The 23,909-nt window shown below is 55.0% G+C and overlaps 1 protein-coding gene across 2 annotated transcripts in view; it reads right to left on the reverse strand.

The window, feature by feature from the left end:
* The window catches only part of Myrf (myelin regulatory factor), a 30,767-nt gene extending 7,458 nt beyond the window's left edge, over positions 1-23,309 (reverse strand). The window contains exons 1-13 of one of the 2 annotated variants that reach the window (XM_032891594.1): positions 23,157-23,309; positions 11,387-11,474; positions 11,019-11,282; positions 7,632-7,693; positions 6,564-6,843; positions 5,437-5,684; positions 5,232-5,355; positions 3,366-3,561; positions 2,024-2,100; positions 1,743-1,853; positions 1,275-1,365; positions 703-903; positions 400-511 (exon numbers count right to left, since the gene is read on the reverse strand). In XM_032891594.1, the coding sequence (XP_032747485.1) occupies positions 400-511; positions 703-903; positions 1,275-1,365; positions 1,743-1,853; positions 2,024-2,100; positions 3,366-3,561; positions 5,232-5,355; positions 5,437-5,684; positions 6,564-6,843; positions 7,632-7,693; positions 11,019-11,282; positions 11,387-11,474; positions 23,157-23,202 (1,900 nt within the window). In that variant the 5' untranslated portion in view covers positions 23,203-23,309. The remainder of the gene's footprint in view (positions 1-399; positions 512-702; positions 904-1,274; positions 1,366-1,742; positions 1,854-2,023; positions 2,101-3,365; positions 3,562-5,231; positions 5,356-5,436; positions 5,685-6,563; positions 6,844-7,631; positions 7,694-11,018; positions 11,283-11,386; positions 11,475-23,156) is intronic. The other variant, XM_032891593.1, reaches the window with a different exon arrangement.
* Between the last annotated feature and the right edge of the window lie 600 nt (positions 23,310-23,909).

Genomic DNA, 23,909 nt, shown 5'->3' on the forward strand with positions numbered 1-23,909 from the left:
AGCATTGAGTTTTATGGAGTAGTTTTATTGAGCCCTGGAGTAGGGACTTTCTCAGATAACTGTTCATAGCTTAAAAGTTCCCAGGCTCGAGCTGTGGAATTTGTTGGATGGGTAGGATCCTAGGGGAACCTTGGAGGAGGGAGATGGGGTTCTAAGAGGACACAGAATCTCTGAATGCTGTGTGATAGACTTCAGGTCAAGTGACTCTTAGATGATAAGTCCACGGGTAGAGATCCAGGGACATGAAAAGCATGATATCCCAATAGCGGAGGTGCAGGGTCCCAAAGGGTCAATATTTCAGAGGATGGAGCTCCAAAGGCCAATGCAGGGGTTTCTAGGAACAGGTCCCAGGAGACAGGACAGACCGGCCAGAGCTTAGGGACACAGGTACATTTCTACCTGTCTCCGGTGCGGTGGCTTCAATGCCTGCACTAGCAGCGAACTCAGGCTTGTATCTGTAGTGCACCAGCCGCATCCGAGAGATCCTCTTCAGCTGTTCAGTGGTGTCCACCTAGCAGGGGATAGGGCCGAGACTGAACCCTCCTCCCCTCCTGCAGTCTTGCAGAGCAGGCCTCACGGGCTGCAGTGCAGAAGGGAGACCCTGATACAGACCCACAAAGCCAGCCTTCCCACCCCTATCCCGGCGTCCTGGTCCTTCTCAGCACCCCCAGCACTGCCCCTCAGCCATGACCATTTCCCTACCTCCTGCACATGCTCCTTGGCCCGCAAATCTGAAGGGTGCATGAGCGACCCCATCACCTTGACGTTCCCGTGAACAACCAGTGCCTCATCTGGCCGGTCGGTGTTGATGCCCACACGTCCATGGTGGAAGACGGTGTCTGGCAGCTGTGCCCGTTGCCACAGCACGTCACTGTCACTTTCAAACTGGCCTGGGTTAGAGGCCTATGGCAAGTTGGATCTGGATCAGTCTTGGAGGTAGGGGAAACTTTAGGGCCCTGAGCAAAGGGGAAAGCCCCAGAACAACTAGACCAGTCAAGTCTCCTTACCCCACCACGTCCAATAACCCATCCACTGTGACAACACTGAGTCACCTGTGGGACCCAGGAGGCTTCTAGGTGTGACCGGTCCACCATGCTTTACAGTATAGAAGGCCCTGCGGCCGAGACAGGGTGACAAAGCCCAAGGCCACACAGCCACTGTCCAGCAAGAGCTGCACAGAGACCCAACCCCATCCCATCGTATTTTTCCTGTAGCTATTTCTTCCAGCTTGGGAGAGGGGGAGGACATTGGCCCTGGGGAGGGATGCCTCTTACCCGAACGATGATGCGCTCTGAGATCTGGGCTGCCAGTGTGTAGTTCTGGTTCTGTGCATGTGCCTGGAGAGCCACCACCAGCATGAAATACCTGGGATACACCGGGGACTCAGTAACACTCAGGGGTGCCCTAGCCATCCTCCCTGGCCCAGATGTTGGGGTACATAGCCCCACTCTGTCACGGCACAGAGGTGCGAGTTATCACAGTATCCCAGAGAAGAAACACGAGCCTCCACTAGGGGGCAGAATTCCTCCGAGTCCACCACTAGGAGCCCCAGAACTGTTTCTGATCTTAAAAGCCATTCTTCTGTGCCTGAGTCTCTAAATCTGCCAAATATTTTGAACCTCAGGTTCCTCCTCTGGGAAACAGGCCATCTGTGGACCTTGGGACTGGCACGCTCTGTGGAGGCCCCTTTTTGACCCTGCTCCTCAGAAGGGGGGCTCCTGTGGCCAGGTTGACCTTCTCACCTCTGGTCAGGGTTGGGCTTGCCCTTCTTCCGCATGTTGTTGGCAGTGGTCTCACTGAAATGGAGTCGCCCCACGGTCACCTTTGTGACCTGCTCAGGGGGAAGATTGACCCTACAGAGAATGGGCAGAGTGCTCAGAAGCAGGAAAGGAAGCTGCCAGGAGCCGTGCTGCAGAGCGACTGCAGGCGGAGGGCACCGGGGGTGCCTGCCTGTCTCCCTAGCTCCCACGCCAGTGCAAAGATGGGCCCTTCCAAGCACCACCCCACAGGGCTGGATACTCACGTGACGGGGTTGAAGGGCCTCTTGCTCCTGTCTGACTGTGACTGCTCGATGTTGATAGACTGGTTCAAGGCCTCTAGCTGGAGAGGAATGGGGCCGAGGGCATTTCAGGACAAGGTTCCCCACCTGGTCTTCCTCCTTTGCCCCTTCACCCTGGTCCACAGCATAATTCTACCTCTATCTCACTTCCTCACAAGCTCAGGGGCCCCCACATCCACACCCCATACTCCCAAGCCATTTCAAGGGCACACACATAGCCTTTGGTCAGCTCACATTCACTGCCTCCCTTACTTCTGTATGGTGACTGTGGTCATCTCTGTGATGGCCTCACATCAGTATCATCTGACTCCATAACTTCTCCATGCACGCCCATGTTTTCCTGTTAGCCTGACCATATCCATACCTGCACATGTTTTCTCACTTGCAGACAGCCCACACACACACACACACACACACACACACACACACACACACACACACACACACACACACTGCACCCCAGACACTCTCACATACCCACAGCCTCTCATCTCTTCAGAAACACTGGCTGAGTCATGCCAACATGCCAGGCCCAGCCTGTGAAGAAATCAGACAGACCAGGTCTTGTCCCCTGGGAGCTCATGAGCTCCAGTGTCTGTGCTATGGAATCCCTCAGTCACAAAGGGCCTCAGGGAAGGCTTCCCAGAGGGGCATCAGAATGGAGCTGGACAAAGTAAATGGAACAGGATGCTGGGAAGGGACCCTAGGAGGGCATCTCAAAGATTGCAAATGTGGGACACAGCACACACGGAATCGGAGTGAATGGCTGGATTTCTAAGGGCCCTGTAGGTGCCACTTAGAGGACCACGGTGGCTTTGCTGGGAAGACAATGGAGTCTTGGGAGGAAGGGGTGTACTGCAAAAACGTGTGTTACAGAGATTGGGAGCAGAATAGAAGGTGATTGAACTTCTATTCAGACATGGGATGGAGGTGACTCTGGCCAAGGAGAGGGAGCAAAGGCTATTCCAGAGCCACGTATATGACAAGCTGAGGGTAGGAGGGCCTTTAGATATGTAGTTTGAGTGGGGCAGGGGAGAGGAACGAGTGGTAGGGAGTTTGGTTTGTGTCTGAGAGCTGAGGCATCAGTAAGAGGGCCAGGAGATGGCTCCTGGATGTTGGAGAGGGAAGCAGTGCATAAGGGTGAAGCTGAGGTCTGAGCAACCCTACATCTAATGGCAGGCACTAGAAGAGGGGAGGGGCAGGGCAGCCGTGGAATACAGCTTTGGGGTGGGTATTCCCTCATCACTCGAATCTTGGAGAGTCCTGGCCCTCCTGATCTCCCTTTCAAGCCAACCCCCAAACTTGCCTTCACTCCATGCAGCTTCAGATAGAAGCAGTCCAGGGGCTTGAGGCCTTCCGGCGTCTTGACATACTTGGGCTCGCCCAGCATGCCAATGTACACGGTCACCTGGAAGTGGTTCTTCTTCTGGCACACAAAAGCATCGTCACCCACGGAAAAGTTGAAGCCCTTGTCTGCATCCACACGATAGGTGAGCATAGGCCTGAAGGTGGGAAGGGAGGAGACTCACCAGTAGTCCCCCAGGCTGAAGATGGAATATTGCTTCCTTCTACAGATCCATACTCCAGTCCCATTACTTATGCTGTATCCCCCAAGACTCCCAGACCCCAAGGGGTCAATCTCTATTCCAGGTACGGACACTTAAGCCTAGAAGAGGAACTGCACAGGTTTTCCATTATGTGCCTGAGGCCTCGAATTTTTCTGTGCTGGGATAAAGCAAGACAAGGCTCTGAAGGCCTGGGATGAAGTGAGGGGACTCAGAGGAGGGCCTTCACCATTCTTTAGTATCCTTAACCACTTCCCACACACTCCTTGAAGCCCCCTCCCTTGTGGGAAATGGGATGAGAGGACCTGCATCTGTGGAGTCTCACTGTGCCTGACAGCTGGTTGCCATGGAAACGGTGAAACCAGGAGCCAGCTCTGCCTTGGGCCCACCCTGACCCACTCTGGCCCACCTCCTTGCTCAAGGCCCCCCCAGTGCCCTCATTCTGACTCCCCCAACTGTCCTAGAGACAGGGGAGTACTCCGAGTTTGTGACCTCCCCATCAGGAACAGCTGAAGCTTGCCATCTGTCACTGAGACAGTGTCTGGAGCCTTTAGGGCACCTCCGGGGGCAGTAAAGAGAGCACTTGTTGACTTATGACTTGTTTCATTCTCCCTTGGGTCACCATGCATTAGAGGTGCCCTACTGGGCACACAAGTGCCCACCCACAGAAAGCTGGACAGGAAGAATCCTTCCCCATGTAACAGCAAGTACCAAGGGAAGACCTGGTTTCATTCTTTCTTCCCTTACAGGGCCCACCCATCTGTCTGACCTAAGAAAAGTACCAGAAAATTCCTGGATCACACTGCAGACCTCTGCTGCTAGCTCTCTGGCTTTGGGGCCTAAGTGGGGAGACAGCAAGGTGCCCAAGGGTCAGGAGGTGTGAAGAGAGGGATCTCTCTCCAGATCATAGGGACTAGATCCTACCACAACTGGGCATCCCACCCCATCCAGCCTGGGAGCTACTAGATAGCCATTCCATAGCTCAGGAAACCCACTCAGGTCGCCTGTCTCAGCCACTGTCCTGATGAGAGGGCCCCAGCCCCAGTCACCTAGTTCATTCTTGGCTAAGTCCAAAGTATTCGGACTTACTGGGGGGGAGGGGGAGTCACCCTCAGAGACACCCAATGGCCTTCTAGGGGAGGAAGGGGAGTGGTCCCCACTGGGCTTTTGGGACCTGGGAAGCTAGATCCATGTGGTGTTGAGGAAGGACCAGGGACAGCTTGGGCAGTCACACCCCCAGTCCCCCCGCCCCTCCTCCCTCCACAGGGAGGGGGCTGCTGTAAGGGTCCAGCTTATGCTAAACTTCAGACTATCTTCCTGGAATGTAGGAGAACATGAAGGAGGGGCCAGAACACATGTATCCGCCCACTTCTCCCTGACTTGGCTCCCACACCCCTCCCTGGAAGATACCACTACTTTAAGAGAGACTTAGGCTGACCAGAGGCCCTGGAGCCTGAGCCCTGGGCCAGATTCTTCCCTGAGCTTATTGGCTCTCCTGTCAAACATGATTCTCTTATAAGCAGGCTCTTTCTAGGCCCTGACCGAGGAGTTCAATGGGGTCCTAAGCTGTCCCAAGATGAGGTGGTTAAGTGGCACAGGTCACTCACAGCTCCTTGTAGTTGGCGTCATATAGGGTCGCCCACTTGTTCTGCTGATGTGGTTGCCATTTGATAGATTGGTAGTTGGGGTCCAAATAGGAGCCACTGAGGCTATCACTGTCCTGCAGGAGGCCTGGAGAGAAGGAACACGGGTGAGATCTAGGCCCAGGGCTTCCAGTTCCCAGCAGCAATGGTCAGTCAGTCAGTCACCTACCTGGGGAGGGTGCACCTGGTGGGTGCCAGGGTGGAGTCTGGGCTCGGGCAATGCTGAGGGGCAAGGAGCCAGTGCCAGGTGAGAGTGGGCCCTGAGGCCACGGAGGGGACGGGGCTCTGGCAGGGTGTGGAGGCAAGGCTGTGACAGTCCCAGGTTCCTGCTTGATCATTCCATTCAGCATTTGGGCATTGAGGGTGTTGGGGGGTGATTCGGAGTGCTTCCTCTTCTTAGAGGGCTGTGGAGGGAGCCTGGGGCACAGAGTTGAGTGCCATGGGGGCTGAGCCCTCTTCTATCAGTGCCCACCCCTCTCCCTCAGGAAGCCCTTAGGTACCTCCCTCTCCTCTACCCTGTCACTCAGCGTTCCCATTCTCTGTCTTTGCCACAGCCTTACCCCTGTGGAGGTAGGTGGGGTCACACTTGATTAGTATGTGCTCCACAGAGCACCTGTGTCACACAGAGCGTCCCGCAATGGTCATTCTTAGAAACCTAAGGATCTCATGGGGGCGGGAGAGATGGCTCAGTGATTAAGAGCACTGACTGCTCTTCCAGAGGTCCTCAGTTCAATTCCCAGCATCCACACGGTGGCTCACAACCATCTGTAATGGGATCTGATGCCCTCTTCTGGTGTGTCTGAAGACAGTGACAGTGTACCCACATACAATAAATAAAATCTTAAAACAAGCAAACAAAACAACCCAAAAACACCCCTAAGGATTTCAGTAAATGGACAGAAAAGCATTGCAGTCTGTGTTAAAAATTCAGTTCCAGGGGTTGGGGATTTAGCTAAGTGGTAGAGCGCTTGCCTAGGAAGCGCAAGGCCCTGGGTTCGGTCCCCAGCTCCGAAAAAAAGAACCAAAAACAAACAAACAAAAAAATTCAGTTCCAGGTTTAAGTCTTGGCTCTGCCTTTTCCTAATCCATTACTTGGGAAAAGTATTTTCCTTTCATAGAACTTCAGTTTACCCATCTGTGAATGAGGTAGCTGTCACCAATCAGCTATGGCTATAGGCCTCAAAGCATCATTCCAGTAAGGCCTCTGTTTTCTCTAGGGTCACTCCGTTCCCTCTACTCTCGATGCTCTGACTTCCACCCCACCTTCCCACCAAGGAGGCTCTACCCAAGTCTTACTCAGCTCCGTGCTGTTGCAGCAGCTGCTGTAGCACCTGGGTCTGCTGGGTGTGGTGGAGCTCAGGGGGCACCAGACCCGGCCCCATGGCAGCATAAGGGGGTACAGGGGGCTCAGCCTTCATGTAGATGTCCCGTTGCAGGACAGGGTAGTGAGGTGGGGGAGGCGGGGGTGGCGGGGGGCCTGGCAAGTGAGCTGGAGGTGGGGGCGGGTGTTCCAGGCGGGAAGGAACTCCCACGTGGCACAGCGTCTCCGGGGTTATGGTGCGCAGAAGATGGGGGTCTGAGGAAGAGATGGAGGACAGGGGTCAGAGACCCGTCTCACCCAGTCTCCCTAGGCACAGTATCCTGCTTCTGTGCCTCCTGAGTCGTGCCAGAGGCTGGGTGGAGAGACGGCTGGGTGCTGCCGCTGAGCAGGGAAGCAGACTCTGCGAGAGACGCTCCCATGCTAGCCAGTTCTCTCCCCTAGGCTGTTTGGATGAAGCCCCTCAGAAGATCCCCAGTCTCTAACTCCTTTGAAGCCTGAGGAGTCTCCCGGAGACCCTAGCCCAGTCCCCCCACCCAGCCTCCTCCATCCAGCAGCTCCACTCCCAGTTCCAGGGGCCAGTCCCCCAGCCTCAGGGGGCTGCAGCTCTCTCTTTGTTCCTCAGGAAGCATTCCAGGGATGTTTCGGTAGGATAAACAGAACTCTTGACCCCTCTTCAGTGTGCCCACGATCATTCTACTCTTGGCCACGTGGGGGCCACTGGGCCCCTCAGCACCCTGTAAAGGTGGGCCCAGCAGCAGCCTTCCTCAGCTGTCCACTTACCGCCAAAGGGCGCGTCCATGATGGCGCAGGGGGGCCAGACGGTGGCATCACCAGCAGGGACACTTATTCTGAGGCAGGACCGGGCTCCCCACCCGCCCATTGGGGAACAATAGCCAGCGCCGAGGAATATTTGACCAGCGATAATCTGATCCGTTGGGCAGCCGCTGGCCCCCTCCCTCCCTCCTCCCTTTCTCCCTGATAAGGCTGCACCAACCACTTGCCCAAACCCAGAGGGGGAGGGTGGCACTGCCCAATGGACTCACCATTCACCTGCTGAGGGGAGTAGGCCTCAGAGCCTGAGTCTGGGGGCGAGTCTGGCAGTGTGCTGCAGGGGGCCGGAGGAGGGAAAAGGTTGGCCCAGCAGCTGAACCCCCAGACCCAACCTTCAGGCCAGGCAGCTCCTCTGGTGGGCAAGGTTGCCAAGACCCCACCGCCCCCATTCCGTGCCAGAGACTGAGACCATTGAGATCTCTTCGCATCTATCCCATCGCTGCCCGCCTGTCCTAGAGCCCTGGCAGGATCCAGGGTTTAATGTGGGTGAAGGACTTCAAGATCCTGCCCTGGCTCTTCAGACCTAATAATGGTTATTTGTGGGCCAGTGGCCAGGTCTCTGGTGGTGGCACTGGGATTGAAAGACCCCACTCCCCTAGACCGAGGAGCTAGGCATCTGCCTCTCTTGAGCACCCACCGAAGCTTCCAGCTTCCTGGAAATCCTAGGACCCGGGGGCTGGGTCCGAGGAGGTTCAGTGGGTCATCAGGAGCTGCCTTGCCAGAGGCAGGTGTGGACTGGGCAGGCAGCCAGTAGTTCTGGGCCTGGGCTCTTTTTTTCTTGCAAGCTTTATTTTATCAGTGGTTCAGGCAAAAGAACAAACTCAAGCCCAGAGGTCAACACGTCCTGTACAAAACATGTACTTGCCGAGAGAGAGAGAGAGAGAGAGAGAGAGAGAGAGAGAGAGAGAGAGAGAGAGAGAGAGAGAGACAGAGGAAGGAGGAGGAGGAGGAGGAAGAGGAAGAGGAAGAAGAAGAGGAGAAAGAGGAAGGAGGAGGAGGAGGAGGAGGAGGAGGGAGAGAGGGAGACACAGAGAGAGACTGTGGCTGCCCAGAGACCCAACCTTTGGTCATCTCCACATCTGGAGAGACTCCCTTCCATTATGCCCAGGGACCACCAGAAAGGCTCCAGGGCCATCATGGACACATTCCTGCTCTGACTGCTGAATTATACCACATCCCTGGACAGGCAATGGCCACTTCTTCCCACCTCCTTCCCTTACTTGTGGAGGCCTCACTACATCTCTGAAATTGGTTCAAGAATAAGGACCCTGAATCTGGTGCAGACATGCACCCCAAGCTATGCAGGAAACTCAAGACTGAGGGTCACAAGTTCAAGGCCTGTCTAGGCTGGTAAAACAGTCTCAAAACGTGAAAAGATGGGAGGCTAGAGAGATGGCTCAGCAGTCAAGAGCACTAAACACTCTTCCAGAGGACCCGGGTTCAATTCCCAGCACGCACATGGCAGCTCACAGCTGTGTGTAACTCTAAGATCTGACATCCTCACACAAGCATACATGCAGGCAAAACAGCACGCGTGCACACACACGCACACACTCACACTCACATGCACACACACAGACACACAGATACACACACCACACAGACACACAGATACACAGACAGACAGACACACACACACACACACACATGTGAGAAAAAAGACCCATGGTGTAGCTTGGCAGTTGAGCCCTTGCCTAGCATAGATGCAGCGCTCTTGGGTTCAATCCTTAGAACCACAAGAAAATATAGACCCTAAGCCTAAGCCTGTGGTGACACACACCTTATCCCAGCACTTGGGATGCAGAGGCCGATCTCTAAGTTTGAGGCCAGCCTGGTCTACAGACTGAGTTCCAGGACAGCCAGAGAAACACTGTCTCAAAAAAGAAATGTGGCCCCTAAAACTAGGTTTTCTAAGGATATCATGGAAAGGTGACAGGATCAGGCCGCCGATCCATTGCTATGGCCCAGTCCCTGAGCTGACCCAGCTCTGTCCCACTCCAAGCCCATCCCCCACCTGCCCTGGGCACTCCTTTCCTAACAGTGTTCTTGGGCTCCTCGGATAGGTCAAGGTCTCTCACACCCTCTAGTCCCTGCCATAGAACGTCCAGCCCACGTGACCCTGCATTCTTTCATATTCTCACCTGTTATTTCCTCTTTGGAGTGAATTATTTTACTTTGTATGGTGCTGGAGAGGGAATCTACTTTACCACTAACTAAGCAGCACCCTCAGCCCTGCGACACCTCTATACCTCTCTCCTCACCCACGATGGGGCGGGAATACGATTGTCTCGTTTATCACTTAGAACACAGCCTAGACAGGGTACATAGACTCTGGACAAGCTCTACCAGGGCCACCTGGAGCTGGATCAGGGGAAGGCCAAGGAGCTCTCTTGTGCCTGCTAAACCTAAGCTATTTCCCCTCCACCCTCAGGCAGCCTGACTTTTAGAGATACCCTCAAGCAATCAAAATTTGTCCCTGGCACTGTGTGCCTGGCCTCCAGTATGATCACCATAAGCCAGGTACTTAGGGGTCCCTGCTCACAGTGTTGAGTATCTACCCAAAACTTCCTCTCTGCTCCCTCCCACTTAATTTCCACCATGAATATGGGGCTCATTCTACAGATGAGGACCCCCAGCCTCTGGCAGAGGTCATTGGTCACCAAGCCCAGAGGCTGGCAAATGTAAGAACCAGACTGATGCCCGCCCACTGCATCACCTATGAATCCTGTAGCTTTACTGTACCTAATGACAAGACCTGTGCCCTGCTTCACTGAGGTCTGTGGAGGGCCTGGTTAACCCTGGCTCTGGGTACTTTCCCTTGAGCACTGCTCTGGAACAGTGGTTCTCAACCTGTGGGTCTTGGCCCCTTTAGGGGTCAAATGACCCTTTCACAGGGGTCACATATCAGACATCCTGCATATCATATATTTACATTAAAATTAGTAATGGTGGCGGGATCACAGTTATGAAGTAGCAACAAGAATGATTATAGCTGGGGGGTCACCATGACATGAAAAACTGTATTAAAGGGTCACAGCATTAGGAGACTGAGAACCACAGAATCTGGAGGCTGGCTGGGCTATGGCTGCAGGTGGTCAAAGCCAGGCAAGGGATCAGCCCTGGGCCAGGACATCAGTGTGGTCTCAGAGGGATGAGGGAGCCCGGCAGGAAGAAGCCTCCTCAGGATGTAGCTCCACAAGGCAAGGGCAGAGCCCAGGTACGGGCAACAAAGTGTCGGCAAAATGCTCCATGGGTAGATGGGCAAGGAGTGTGCTTGAACGCCCCTCGACTGTGCATACGTGGGGTAGGGTTCCTGTGAGTGGCAGTTGGGTTCCCAAGCCTCTCTTCTTCTGTCCCTACATTGCTTTGAGACTTTTCTGGCACCACCCTACCACAGTCCTCCTCTGAACCCTGATCCTCACTGCCTCAGAACAAAACATGGAAATCTCTCATCAGCTTGCTGTCACCCCTATCTGAACCTAACCTTAAGGGAGTCCGTCATTTAAGTGCTTCCTACTGAGTCCACAGGCCAACCTCTGCTGGACAGTGGCCACTGTGCCCCTAAATCCTGTCCCCACCCACTCCCTGCCCCCACTCACCCTGGGGCATAGGGAGCCTTGGGCTCTGCCTTGATGGGAGGCCCAGAGCCCCCCAGGAAGGGCTTAGGGGCGGTGCCCATGCCGTTGTTGTTGTTGCAGTTGAGTGGGGTGCCGTAGGTCGGGGGTGGGAGGGGGCCATGGCGCCCAGGGGATGGTCCGCTCCCAGGGGGGCTCAGATGGTGGAGCCCGCTGGAGCCGGGAATGGCCGGTGGCCCGTGGGGGAAGGAGGCAGTGCTGGCTGGTGCAGAGATCTCAGGGAAGCAGCTGCGGGGAATGGAGGAGCTCAGCCCCCAGGTCCCCAGGCCTGAGGGGAAGTTCCATCCCCTCCCTCAGGGAACTTCCCAAAGGTCTCAGATGAAGTGACTCACAGGTCAGAGGCGTCCTCTTTGCCAATGTACTCCTCCAGGATACTGGTGTCTATATTGGAGGGCTCCAGGGCACCGCTGATGTCGTGGCCTGAAAAGTAGGGGCAGCTGGTTTTAAAACAGCTCCCTGAAGACCCCAGGCGAAGGCCCACCAGCCTTCCTCAGGCTAGGCTCTCTGAAACCTTTGACCCAGCTCCCCTCTATGTATGGCCCTTCACTGTCCACCCCTAGTGCCCCTCCAAAACTAATGCCTGTCCACAAACCTCAAGGATACCCCCAGTTTCCCAGGCCAGGTGGTCAATAGCCAATGTATGGGTATGGGGTATGGGGGACAAGAGAAGTCACTCTTGTCCTTTCTTTAGCTATATGACAGGATCGTCTCCCTCCCTCTCATCTGCCCTTCTACCTTACAGAGTGCTCCAAGAAGCAAGCAAGGTGATGCCACCCCAGGACGGACCCACTCGGACCTAGAATGACTTTACTACCCAGGAGACCCAGCCTTGAACACACAGAAGCATGAGGCCTGGCTGTGCAAAACACACATCCTGGGACCCAGGAATCAAGGAATCACTGATCCCCAGACTCCAGCTTCAGGGAGAGCCTGAGATCAGGATTAATAGTGTCAGCAAGGCCCATCTCTGGTGGCTAGGCCAGCTGCCTCTGTGATGAGATGGGGTGCTCAGCCCCCCACACTCCAGAGGAGACAAGGATGAGGAAGGCAGTTTGTCCTGCTTCAAACAGGAAGGAACAGTGGCTGGAACTCTGCTCCTCCACCTCCCCCTGATACCCTATTTGCAACCCTCTCCTGGGCCCTTCCCCTGGGCCTCGGCCCCCTGAGGGGGAAGGACAGAGAAAAGGCAGTCCAGGGCTCTAGGTTTCCTCGCCCAGGGTCACCTTGAGGGGCAAGGAGGGGGGTAGCCAGAGGGAGAAGTGATAAGGGGGCTGACGTGAGAGATGCGTCAACCCCGATAATGGAGGACACCCCACCCACGCTGCAGATGTGGGCTGACCAGCTCCACTGAGGCAGGAAGGACCCTCTAGACTCTAAAGCCTTAAATCCTGGGTTGGCACCTGGAGTCCTCCTTTGGGGAGCTTGGCAACAGGGCTCCGACTGGTGAGGGACAAATCCCACCCACCTCCTGTTGTGTGACCTCAAGCAGGCCATCCCCTCCTTGGCCTCAGTGTCCTTCTTAAGAAAGTGGGGTGAGCAGCTGTTTCATGGGGCGACTGTGATAGCTGCAAAGCTATAGATCACACTGCACCCAGCACACAGTGCTCCCACAAATGCGCCCTGCAAATGGAGGGGCTGGCTTCACCTCCCGAACCCCAGCACCCTGGGGTCTCTGAGCCCCCAGCCCAGGCTCCTTCCTGGCCCCAGTCTGGCATTTGAAGAATGCTGAGCCCCGCTTAGGTGATTAATGAATTAATGAGCATGAGCCGCTAAGCCTTCCTAGGAGTCACACGCTGCCTGTGCCTCTTGCTGACCCCCCACCCAGGCTCACTCCGGCTGAGAACAGAGGGCACCCACCCACCATGCATGGTCTTGCTGGCCATGCTCTGTGGGGCTGTACATGGTCAGTCTGTCTGCCCAAGTTCCAACCCCACCTCACTCGTTTCCGGTAGCCACAGATCCCAATAATTGAGGGCCTACTGTGTGCCACACTCATCACCCGGTTTATGATATACGAGGCATTCTGCCAACTTCGCACACACCGTGTCACTTAATCCTACCAACCCATCTTACTAGGAAAATGACATTGTTGGTGATGGCAGGTCATAAGGAAGTGTCTAGGGCTGGAGAGATGGCTCAGTGGTTAAGAGCACTGACTACTCTTCCAGAGGTCCTGAGTTCAATTCCCAGCAACCACATGGTGGCTCACAACCGTCTGTAAAGGGATCCCATGCACTATTCTGGTGTGTCTGAGACAGTGACAGTGTACTCATATAAATAAAAATAAATAAATCTTATAAGGAAGTGTCTAGCAGTCCTGAATTCACACCGTGCTGGTGAGAGTGATGGAGACTCACGCTCGGGTAAGGCACTGCTTAAGTATTGACACATTGAATTTCACCGCTCAGCCATTCCCATGCGCTGGGTGCTACTATCTCTGTTTCTGTTGTTCAGAAACTTCATTCCTCACTCTGAACGAAGCCACACAGGAAAAGGAGCCGATGTGATCCCACGGAGGAAGGTGTAGTTGCTGTTTCTGTGTCCTTCCCCAGCCTGGTCCCTGCCCCACAGCATTGCTAAAGATTTCTGAGGAAGGAAGGAGGACAGCCTAGAGCCCAACCCCCACACTGCCCCAGCTGCTGAAGCTGCAGGTTTTTGAGACTGAACTTGGCACCTTGGGTGAGTGATGAGCTGATGCGGTCATGGGCTGCTGTTTATAACCATCCTCGCCCCTCCTCTTGGGGCTCCTCCTTCCCTGGCCAGGAGCACTCCTAATCACCCCTAATCCTGCTGTCCACCTCCCCCGGGGGATGGGGCCTTCAAGCCCAGGCATCCTGGGAGACCCTAACAAGAACCAGATGTGGCTAGGGGAGGAGGGACCCTCTCGTGCCAGGGTCCGGGAGGACGGAGGGGGGAGGAGGAGGCTGATGGCAGAGTGAGGTGGGTCTAGGGCTCTGGAGGGGGAGAAGCTGAGGCTTCCTGAGGCATGCGGGACCCCCCACCTCCTTCTCCCCACACTGCCCAGACTCCATGCAGAGGTGCTGGCGGACAGTAGAGGTCTGTGTAATGGAGGCTTGCAGGGCCCTGGGGATCTTGAGGCTGAAACAGGGACCCAGGAGAGGGCACAATCCTCAAGGTACACTACAGAAGTGCTGCCCATTGCCCAAAGAACCGAGAAACACTGGGTCCCAATGAGGAGTGCCTCAAGGCTGGTAGACTCAAGACAGGATCTCCTCTCTAATCCTCAAGACCACCTGGACGGTGAACCTTGGACTGCCACTGGTCAGAGAGTGGTACCCCAGTGCCACCGATCAGTATCCGTCCTCCTCCTCCTCCCCAAATCCTCCAGCAAATTCGCCCAGCAAATGATAAACCCAGAGCTCCTTTGAAAAGCCTGACAGTGTCGTGTTCTGCTTCCCCTCAGCCTCCTCCCCTGTGGGCTCTCGGGGAGCCCGGCTTCTACTTCCTTCCGGTAAGAGACAAACATACCACCCACAGGGACTTTGCATATGCTGTTGCCTTTACCAAGAAAGCTAATTCCCATTCTTTTGCAAGTTTCTATTATCCAACCCAACCCCCAAGACCTTCAGGACTTCCTTTGTCCTCCTGTACTTTGCCATCAGACTGTCTACCGCTCAGCTCACACCTCCCTGGGGAAGGTGAGTGCCCACAATCTGACGTCCACGTTCTAAAGAGCATCTCTCCAATAAAGCAGATGGCGCAGATGAGACGGCGGCCGAGAGTGGGTATCTTGCCTATAGTTCCAGGGCGGGGACTGGGCTACGGCTCCCTGCTTTGTTTTGGATCCAGTATACCGTAGTCATGGACGAAAACCACAGAGTACATGAACAAGACGATGAGCCGGGGACTAGAGGTGACTTTGCCAGGCCTGGAGACCGTGGGCAGACCATGAAGGACCTACAGACCAGGGTTGGACAGGGCCTCTCCAGGTCCCACACTGTCCTGCAGAGGTGTCCCCAGGAGCACCACACTAATTAGGGCCTTTATTACCTGCTAGAAACAAGAACCAGACTCAGAAGAGGCTGTTGCCTCCCAGGCAGGCTAGGGTCCAAGCTGTGGGGAAAAACGGTTTCCTCTTTTCTCCTCCTCCTTTTAAGACCACTCATCAAGGAGGACCAAAACACCCAAGCCAGGTGCAGCAGGCAGTGACCCAGGTGGTCCCTCCACCCTGAACCCCTCCCTGTCCCTGTCCCCCTTCTCATCCCCCCACCCCCCACAGCTGTGGCTGCTGGCTGAGTCTAGGCCATTGTCCTGGCGGGTGGGGAGGGTGGAGACACAACACAGTGAGAGTCTTGTACCCTGCCTACCCCCTCCCCTGCCCGTCAATGGAGTACTTGTCAATTCATACCCCAAACATGGCGGAAATCCCGTCAGCCACGTGGCCATGGACAGGGTGGGCTGATCTGAACTCAGGGTGGCCAGGGCATCAGGGCTCAAGGCCCTGAGTATCAACCTCAGGTGTCTGAACCTGAGGATACCTTGGCTCCATCAGTGACTTGATGTCTGTCGGATGCTTGTCACCTGGGCATCCTTGTCATCCTGAGAGGCCTGGCTGCCAACATGGGCCTCAGCTTAATTGTAGAGTGACTCCTTGACCTTGCTGACCCTCAGCAGCCTTCTCCACCGAGTGTACATGGTAGCACCCCAGAAAGCTATCCCTTGGTCAACATAGCATCCTGTTCCTCCATTTCCAATGTCCCCACTCCATTCCTGCCTTCCTGCCTCTGCTCAAGCTTTCCTGGTGCCTTTGAGCTCTTCTGTACCTTTGAGTTTCTGAAGGCCCCTGCCTGCCCCTAAGTCCCTGCAGGTGTGTGACCAGTACTAGTCTGCTTCTCCAACATACCCCAGTCGGGATGCCTTCTCTGCCTCCCTCCCAGCCTGCAGACAGTCTTTCCCGGTCATCCAGCCACAGAGGACCTCCAACGCTATGGTCTGACTCCCAGGGTGAACTAAGGTACAAGCTCCCTCCAATGGCCCACAAGGCGGTGAGACACAGTGGGTTGTCACAATTCTCTGACCTAGACGTTCTCTTTTCATTGATACTCAAAGCCGCTGGTTGGCCCTGTTCAAGCTTCCAGTTGCGACTAGGGCTTTCTCAATCGAATGCTGCAGTTTGGCTGGGCGAGCAGCTCCGCACTGATACATCAGGTTCTCAGTCAGTTTGGGTCCCGCAGCCACACCTGAGGGCAGTGCAGCTCTAGTCCTAGCGACCCTCAACCCCAAGTCACGGCCATCCGTGTCCCTCCCAGTAGCTCACCAGACTCAGAAGAGGCACCGTGGCCTGATTCGAAGCACCAAAGAAGTGGGTGTGGTGGAGCAGGCCTGTAAGTCTAGCACTCCAAAGGAGAGGCAGGAGAAGCACAAGTTCAAGGTCATCCCCAGGAACATATGAAGTTCAAGACCAGTCTGAGCTACAGGAGACCCTGTAGCTTGTCAGTTGACTTCGTCCCTTAGAATGTCAGATGCACGTGGCAGGAGGTGTATGTCTCTTGTCTCTGAACACTAGCACCGTGCTTGACGCACAATGGGGGTTTGAGGAGACCTTCCTGAGTAAGGAAGGAGCCCCGGTAGAACGTGCAGTGTATGCTGCCTGTCTGTTGGACTGTATTCCTAAGGGACATGCTGGTGTGTTAACACAAACCAGCAGGAGTACTTGATAGAGACCCAAGCTTTCCATGCTACGGGAGCCTCCCACAGTATTCATGGTGGGTCCGCCCTGGTTCCTGTGAGAAAGGGTTAAAGTCACCAGGCTGGGTTCCTCTTTGCCCTTGGAGTTAGAGCCTTGTGACCCCAAAGTGAAGAGCAAGCCTCTTAGAATAGTGTGGGTTTCCTAGGAATCAGCTGTAGATGGGTTCAGGAACCTCTTGGTGCTGAGCTCAGATTAGGTTATCCTGAGTACAAGGGTTTGGCTGTGTGGGGACCAGGGGAGGATGCAGTTATAGCCCAAAGGTAGCTCCCCTGGAAGAGCAGAGTTTCTGAAGGCAGGCTGGGGGTGGTGCAGAGGACTCTTCTGTTTCTGGCGTGGAGTTGGGGGGAACCCAGGCAACTGTGGCTTGGACTTAGGGATTTGGTGGGGCAGCATGTGCATGCCAGCAAGGCAAACACTACCAACTATGCTACATCCCCAACCTTTCTGCTACAGTTTTAAGGGTGCAAGGCAAAGCCTTTGGCACACGTCTATGGGTCCGAGTTTACATCTCAGCATACTTCCCAAGCATGTCTTCAAGAGCTCACGCACACAAGGAAGACTGGCCCAAAGCAGGCTCCACCACCACCCCTCCCAGACACAGGTTCATATTCAAGTCAGGGTCCCCGCAGTACAAGCTTCTGCTGTTTTCTTTCCTCCGATCCCCCATGGTCCAAAGTCAGACCTTTCCATCGGCTGCAGCTGGACTCAGACAGGACTAAACACGTTCATGTCACAGGCCCAAGTCCCCCAGAAAGGCAGCTCCTTGCCTCACTTGGTGAGCAGTTTAGAGGCCACAAACCCTGCTGCTACAAGTAAAGGAAAGGCAAGGCACCAGGCACAAGGACAAGCTGAACATCATACAAGCCAGTGGGGGCTCTGGAGCCAACTGTCCCACCCGTGAGCTTTACTCGTCTGCCTCTCCCCCTCTCCTCCCTTCCACTTGGTACTCTTTGGGTCTCCCTGTTGGCACCCTGTAGCCTGGATCATTCAACTTGTGTCCAGAAAGACCAAGGTCTGGGTAGACATCTTTCATGGCTATCAGCCGGTCAGGCCCTGAAGTACAATGAGAACCCCTTCCCTACCTACCCCGAAGAGCTCTGACTGTGGCCAGAATCCCATTCCTGCTTCTACTGCTACCTACATAGCATGGTCGTCCATCACCTTCAGCCCCTTCCTCTTGGAAAGAGGCTGTACGAACTGTCTTGGCACTGTGGTAAGGACTGCACATCTGTAGAATACTCTAGCCAGGATGCTGTACACAAAGACCAAGGGTGGTCAAGTTTCTTTCTGTTCCAGGGAACAAGCTCCACATCTCTGGGATGGAAGGAGGAGGTGGGCATGACTGGTAGGACCGGACCAAGACCTGACACCAGAGGAAGCAAAGCTAGGTCTATCACAGTACGTTTGCCCTAGCATAGAACACACTCATCAGGTTATGACTGCCATTCTCCCAGAGTAAGGATCCCAGAGAGGGTGAGGGTCTTTCTCAAAGCACATAGCGCTGTCAAATATGAGCCCAGGTCTAAGGCATCAACCTACAGGGTGAGTGGATCAACAGTCCTGAAGATGGGCACAGCCACCTGTCCTAGGCCATACAAAGGGTCTGTGCAAGCCCATGGGAGGTAGATTAAATAAGGCTAACATTCATGGAGCCATATACAGATCCTACCCAGCACCACAGAAGCTCTGAGAGGTGACCATTAACTAGTTCAGTTGTGTGCCCTTTTGACAGCCGAGACAATAGAGCCCAGCCAACTGTACTGACAAACGCAAGAGAAGGGCCACGTGGATAACAGGGCTAGCTGCAGACCCCTCTACCTACGAGTGTGCACACAAAATCCTCCAATCAACCATCACAGCTCCTGCTCAGTGGGCCACTGACACCCCGTGATAATGGCCAGAGGCTTTGAAATGGGAGACTAGCCACCCCGACCGAGGGAAACTGAGGTACAGTGGAATGCCTGAAGCCTAGCTCGTGAGTAGGAGGAAGGGAAGGCAGGCTGCCTACTCAGGGCGGGGCCACCCCAGTTAATAATCCAGTTAATGATTTCTGCTTTGTTCTTATCAGGGAGGGCAAAGTCCGAGGGCAACAGCCAATCAGCAGCCTAGCTTGGTGGTTACCCAGTAGCTTCCGCTGCCAGCCCCCAACACCCCAGAGCTGTAACCCTTTGAGAGTTGTCTGAGCAGGTCTCCCAGGGAGATGCCCTTCTACCCAGAGTGGTCTGGCCCCAAATAGCCTTCTTGGCCTACCTAAGGCCTCCAGGGGTACACTATTCAGAATCCCCAGACTGGGGAAAGGCCTAAGGCCATATACATGGATAGATCAATCATGGTCTTCATTGGCAGGGAACATTTCCTGCCTGCCCTGTGCTATGTGGCTCTGTGATAGGTGTGGAGAAATAGGGATGAGTCAGACCCCTGGACTATCTCTCCCCGCCTACCTGGCTCAGGGTCTGAAAGGGTGGGACTAGCCATCAGCTTACTACAGCTACTGGGGCTGGACCGAAGACTGGTGGGACTGGGGGTAGGTAACCACGTCCTCAGGGGGATTAAGAAAAGCTTACATAGGGTGGCTCCCCACCAACCTGCTCCTGGGTACATCACCAGTGACAGGTAAGTGACAGAGGTCATAGAGCCACCCCCATCTCACAGCCCAGCTATGCAGATGGTGGGTGGCTTCCTCCCTTCTGAGTTACCAGGTAACCTCCACATGAGACTCCTGCCCTCTGGAAGGGATGAAGGATGCCATCCCCAAGTGGCTGCTCCTCCTTGATGGCAGAGGAGGAAGCTGGAGCCTGAAGTCAGTCTAGACTACCACCCAGCTAACCTTGTCTCTCAGAACCTCAGTTTTGGCCCCTGGGAAATGGATCCATTCCCATCCTCCCTCCCTCCTCCTCCCACCCAAAACTCAGTTTACCTTGTGCATCCCATCATAAACCATGAATTAATGTTAGTTGCCTAAAAATGGTCCAATTAGAAGCTCCTACTCTAAACTGGGTGGTGGTGGTGGTGGATGCCTTTAATCCCAGCTCTTGGGATATAGAGGCAGGTGGATCTCTGTGAGTTTGAGGACAGCCTGGTCTACAGAGTGAGTTCCAGGACATCCAGGGCTAAACAGAGAAGCCCAGTCTAAAAGAAGAGGAGGAAGAGGAGGAGGAAGAGGAGGAAGAGGAAGAGGAGGAGGAGGAAGAAGAGGAAGAGGAGGAGGGAGAGGAGGAGGAGGAAGAGGAGGGGGAGAAGCGCAGCAGCTCCTACTGACTTACCCTACCAGGAAAATAGGAGAGTATCAGTCCAGGCTCACCCTTGGGTTCAAAAAGAGTGAAACTCAGGTCTCCTCCTCCAGCCCAGGAGGCTTCCAAGGCTCGCATCAGCCCCTGACCCCTCAGTGGGCTATTCACACCTGATCAATCCCTTCAGTATCCAAACTACTCCCTACATAAAATTGCTCTGGGGAACAGTAGCTAGGCAACATGAACTGCTAGCATCACCACGAGCAAGCCTCCACCCAGAATCCTCTGTTCATACTCTAAAATGCCTCCCTTCCCAGGATTGGGACGGAACGCTCATAAGATCTGGGGGCGTCAATGGAGACCTCTGCCACTGACTTCTATGTGTCAGGTGAGAGAAAAAAGTCACAGAGGCTCTGCTTAGGATCACACAGCTCTCAGTGTCCCAGCATGAATCCGTCTTTCGAGGTCTTGGTCAAGTCCTGAACATGGTCCTGCTCCATCCCTGACTTGGTTCTAAGAGGTCAGGACCCCACTGGTCAGTGGTGGAGAAATATACCATCCCCCATACCCAGTTACCTGCTGGGAGCCAATGCATCCTGCCTGGAGGGTCCACTCTCTATGGGCCTTGTGCCTCCCACTCTGGACTGCTGGTGCCTATCTCCAGGGGATTAACTGGGCAGTCACGGGGACCCAGCTGTACCAGCCTCCAGGGGGGACGCTCTGTCCCAGCCTCCCACCGAAGGCCCAAAGCGCCTTAGCCCCTAGTCTCACTATCCACCCAGAGCAGGGCAGGACCTGCTCCTGTGTGCTGAGCTAGAAGGAGCCATGACAGAAGAGACTCTTTTGATTGCTCCTTCAGCAAGGGTCAGTCTGTCTCCCAGGCCAGAACCCAGACCAGGGAGATTTCTACCCACTGCCCTGAGAGACTGGCTGAGGCCATGTGGGAATCTGGATGAGGACTCAAGAGTCGCCATTTGAGTGTGAGAGCACACACTGTCATTGGGGGCTGAGAAATGACTCATCGACTCATCGAATGCATAAACCAAGGTTTCACACTTTCTCCAGGGGCAGGGTGCACTCGTCTTTGTAAGCACGCGCTGCTCTACGATTGCTCCCTCAGGCCCTTCACCTCACAGTGAGAACCTCCATCGTACCACCCAGTGGATTCCCTGCCAAGGCCTTCCCTTCTCAGACAGCCAACCTTACAGTTCTTGACCCAGGTGTCCGCCCACCCTGCCCCTATTCCCAGGCTCTGGAAGACTGGCCCTCCTGAGCAGGCCCCACACCCCGCCTGTTCCCCACAGACATTCTTGAGTCTCCTCTTATCTCTCTGGAGGGAGCAACACAGCCTCCCTGCCAGGCAGCCGCATGGCTAAGCTGTGGCGTCAGCCTTCCATTCCCCCCCCCCCCCCAGGCCAGGAGGGAAAGTTTGGCTCAGAAGTGAGGAGCCCAGGCCAATTAGGCCCACCCCTGTGCCCAGAGCCCAGGTGGGGGTGGGGTGAGGGGAGGGAATTTAGGGATACTTTCAGAAACCAAGAAGTCCTGCTTCACCGGTCACTAAGGGCACTAAGCAGGCACAAGGCACCCCAATCAGTACTTGTACCCAACAAGGACTACTAACTTCTCTCCTCTCCTAGGGTTTTTACTCACAAAGTCCCTGAACATTCTTAACCTAATTGCACAATGTTGGGAAGCTCCCAGAGAGCTCCTAGGATAGAGGGGTGCTGTCTAGCACCCTCAAATGGCATAAGCTGCCTCTGACTTGATCATTGAATCTAAAAGCATAGCATTTTAGGGCCTCAAGACCTGTTCTGCCTGGGTTTCGCATCCTAGAGTGAAGTTAGCTGAGACTTGGGGCTGTCCTCTCCTGGGCTGCTCAGCAAATAGGAGTGGACAAAAGTCCACTCTGTGGTTCCCCAAGTCACGGAAAGAGAAACAAACAAATCCTCCTCTTGTTCAGGAACTGGGAACTGGGCTTTAAACTTGGGTCTTGATTTCCATCCTGTAACTCACAGGCCCAGCCTGGTACGTCTAGGGCAACAGGTTCTGCTCATGGAAGCCTCTTCCAGTACTTTAGGAGCAAGATGTCAGCTTAGAGACTAGGATGAAGGTAAGGCTCCCAACGTAGTGGGGACAGATACAAAAGCGGCTCCAGTGTCTGGCCTCATGCTCCAGTAAGGGTCTGAGAAACCCAGCAGGCTGGGAGATGTCAGCCTGCACTTCCCCTCCCCCTCCCACACCAGTCCCTTCCCTCCTGAACCCAGCTTTCAGGGGGGAGGGGCGGGGGCTGTTCAGGAAAAGCTGAGGCGGTATTTAGACTAGGAACAGACTCTAAAATCAATGCGGGGGTGAGGAAAATATATATAATGGAGCGTACTGGAGAAGTTCAAGTCAAAGGGAGGGGAGCCAGGTCAGCTCCTGGGTCAGGTGTGAGGGACCCAACCTTAAGGCACCTCATAGGGCTGGTGGGGTGCCATTTACAGCACTGGAGGTCTCCTAGGGCAGAGGTAGCTGGTGGCAGAGATGGAAGTCAGCTTCAAGGGGGTTCCATCTCTAGGAAAGCATACGAGAGAGAGTCCTGCCCACGCAAGGAAGCAGTAGCTGCTTAAAGGAGAATTTCAGCCTTACTGGATGGAGGAAGCAGCATTGCCCAAGACAGGTGACAGTCTGCAAGGATGTCTCAGGAAGCAGTCAGGAGGTCCCTGCTCCTAGGAGGTAGGCTAGGCTCAGGGGTCCCAGCCTTAAGGGACAAGGGAAGTCCCAGGATAGATGGAGTAGGAGGTTGGCATGGATGGAGTATAGCGTCCTTAGACTACAGAAGTGTGCTGAAGATTGGAGTTATCACCACTCAGAGAGACTGCAGGACCCGAAAGGCTTCAAGGAGCCGAGCACGGAAGGGAACCCATCCCCAAGGAAGTTGAGTGTTGGAGGCCAATTCGGGAAACCCAAGTCCAACCGGAGTGGGCAGACACTTCCTAAAGACTCCCAATCTCGAAGCCATTCATCTCGCTCGAGGTTGCCAGTCTGGGGTAGAGTCCCAGCCCAAAAGGAGGCTTTCTGTGGGGTCCTTGAACCGAGGAAACCCCATGGGAGTCCAGGGAGATCTGCTGGCCTATCCCAGAGCAGAAGGTTGATCGCCCAGTCAGCCCCGCGGTCTCTCACCTTCGAAGAAGCGCTGCAGCGCTTCGGTCTCGTCCACCACCTCCATGGCCCGCCTGCCCGGCGCGTGCGCTCCGGCCGCAGCCCCGCTACAGCCTGGCCCGGGGGCGCGGCATCGCCGGCGCGGCCCGCGCGACAGTCCCGGCTGGGCTCCCGGTACAGTCCGGCCAGGCTCGCCTCACGCTCGCTACCCGCCGCCCTAGCCCGGCCTCCGCCTGCCCCGCGCCCCGCCCGCCGCCCTCAGCGCCCTCTGGCGGTACGCCCGGAGTCGCAACCTCGGGCAGCAGGGAGCTGCGTCGCCTGCAGGGGGCGCTCGACGCGGCGGCGGTGTCTGAGTACTGCATTGCTTTAAAGTCGTTGGGAAGCAACGCGAGGATCAGTCGCTTTTCATTCTTTGCTGGGATAGGTAAGGTTCCAGATTATGAATCTGAGGGTTTCCAGAACCAGATCTCAGAGATGGCTCCTATTCCTTTCGGGACTCACCCTATCCCAGAGAGAGCAACGTGCGGGCACCAAAAAAATGTATTGTGCTAGGCCTGCACGGAGTACCCTGTAGGTGTTATTTCTGTTAATCCTGGCAGGTCTTTATTAAGGAGGAACATAGCCCCCGCCAAACGCACCAAATCGATGTAGGTCTTGCTGTTCTGAAACTCACTGGTTTGGCCTTAAACTCAGAGAGAACTGCCTTCTTCTGCCTCCCCAGTGTTGAGATTAAAGGCATTCGCCACCTCGCCCATCTGGAAGGAACCATTACAA

Source organism: Rattus rattus, chromosome 2 (assembly GCF_011064425.1).
Source record: "Rattus rattus isolate New Zealand chromosome 2, Rrattus_CSIRO_v1, whole genome shotgun sequence".
Taxonomy (NCBI): Eukaryota; Metazoa; Chordata; class Mammalia; order Rodentia; family Muridae; genus Rattus; species Rattus rattus.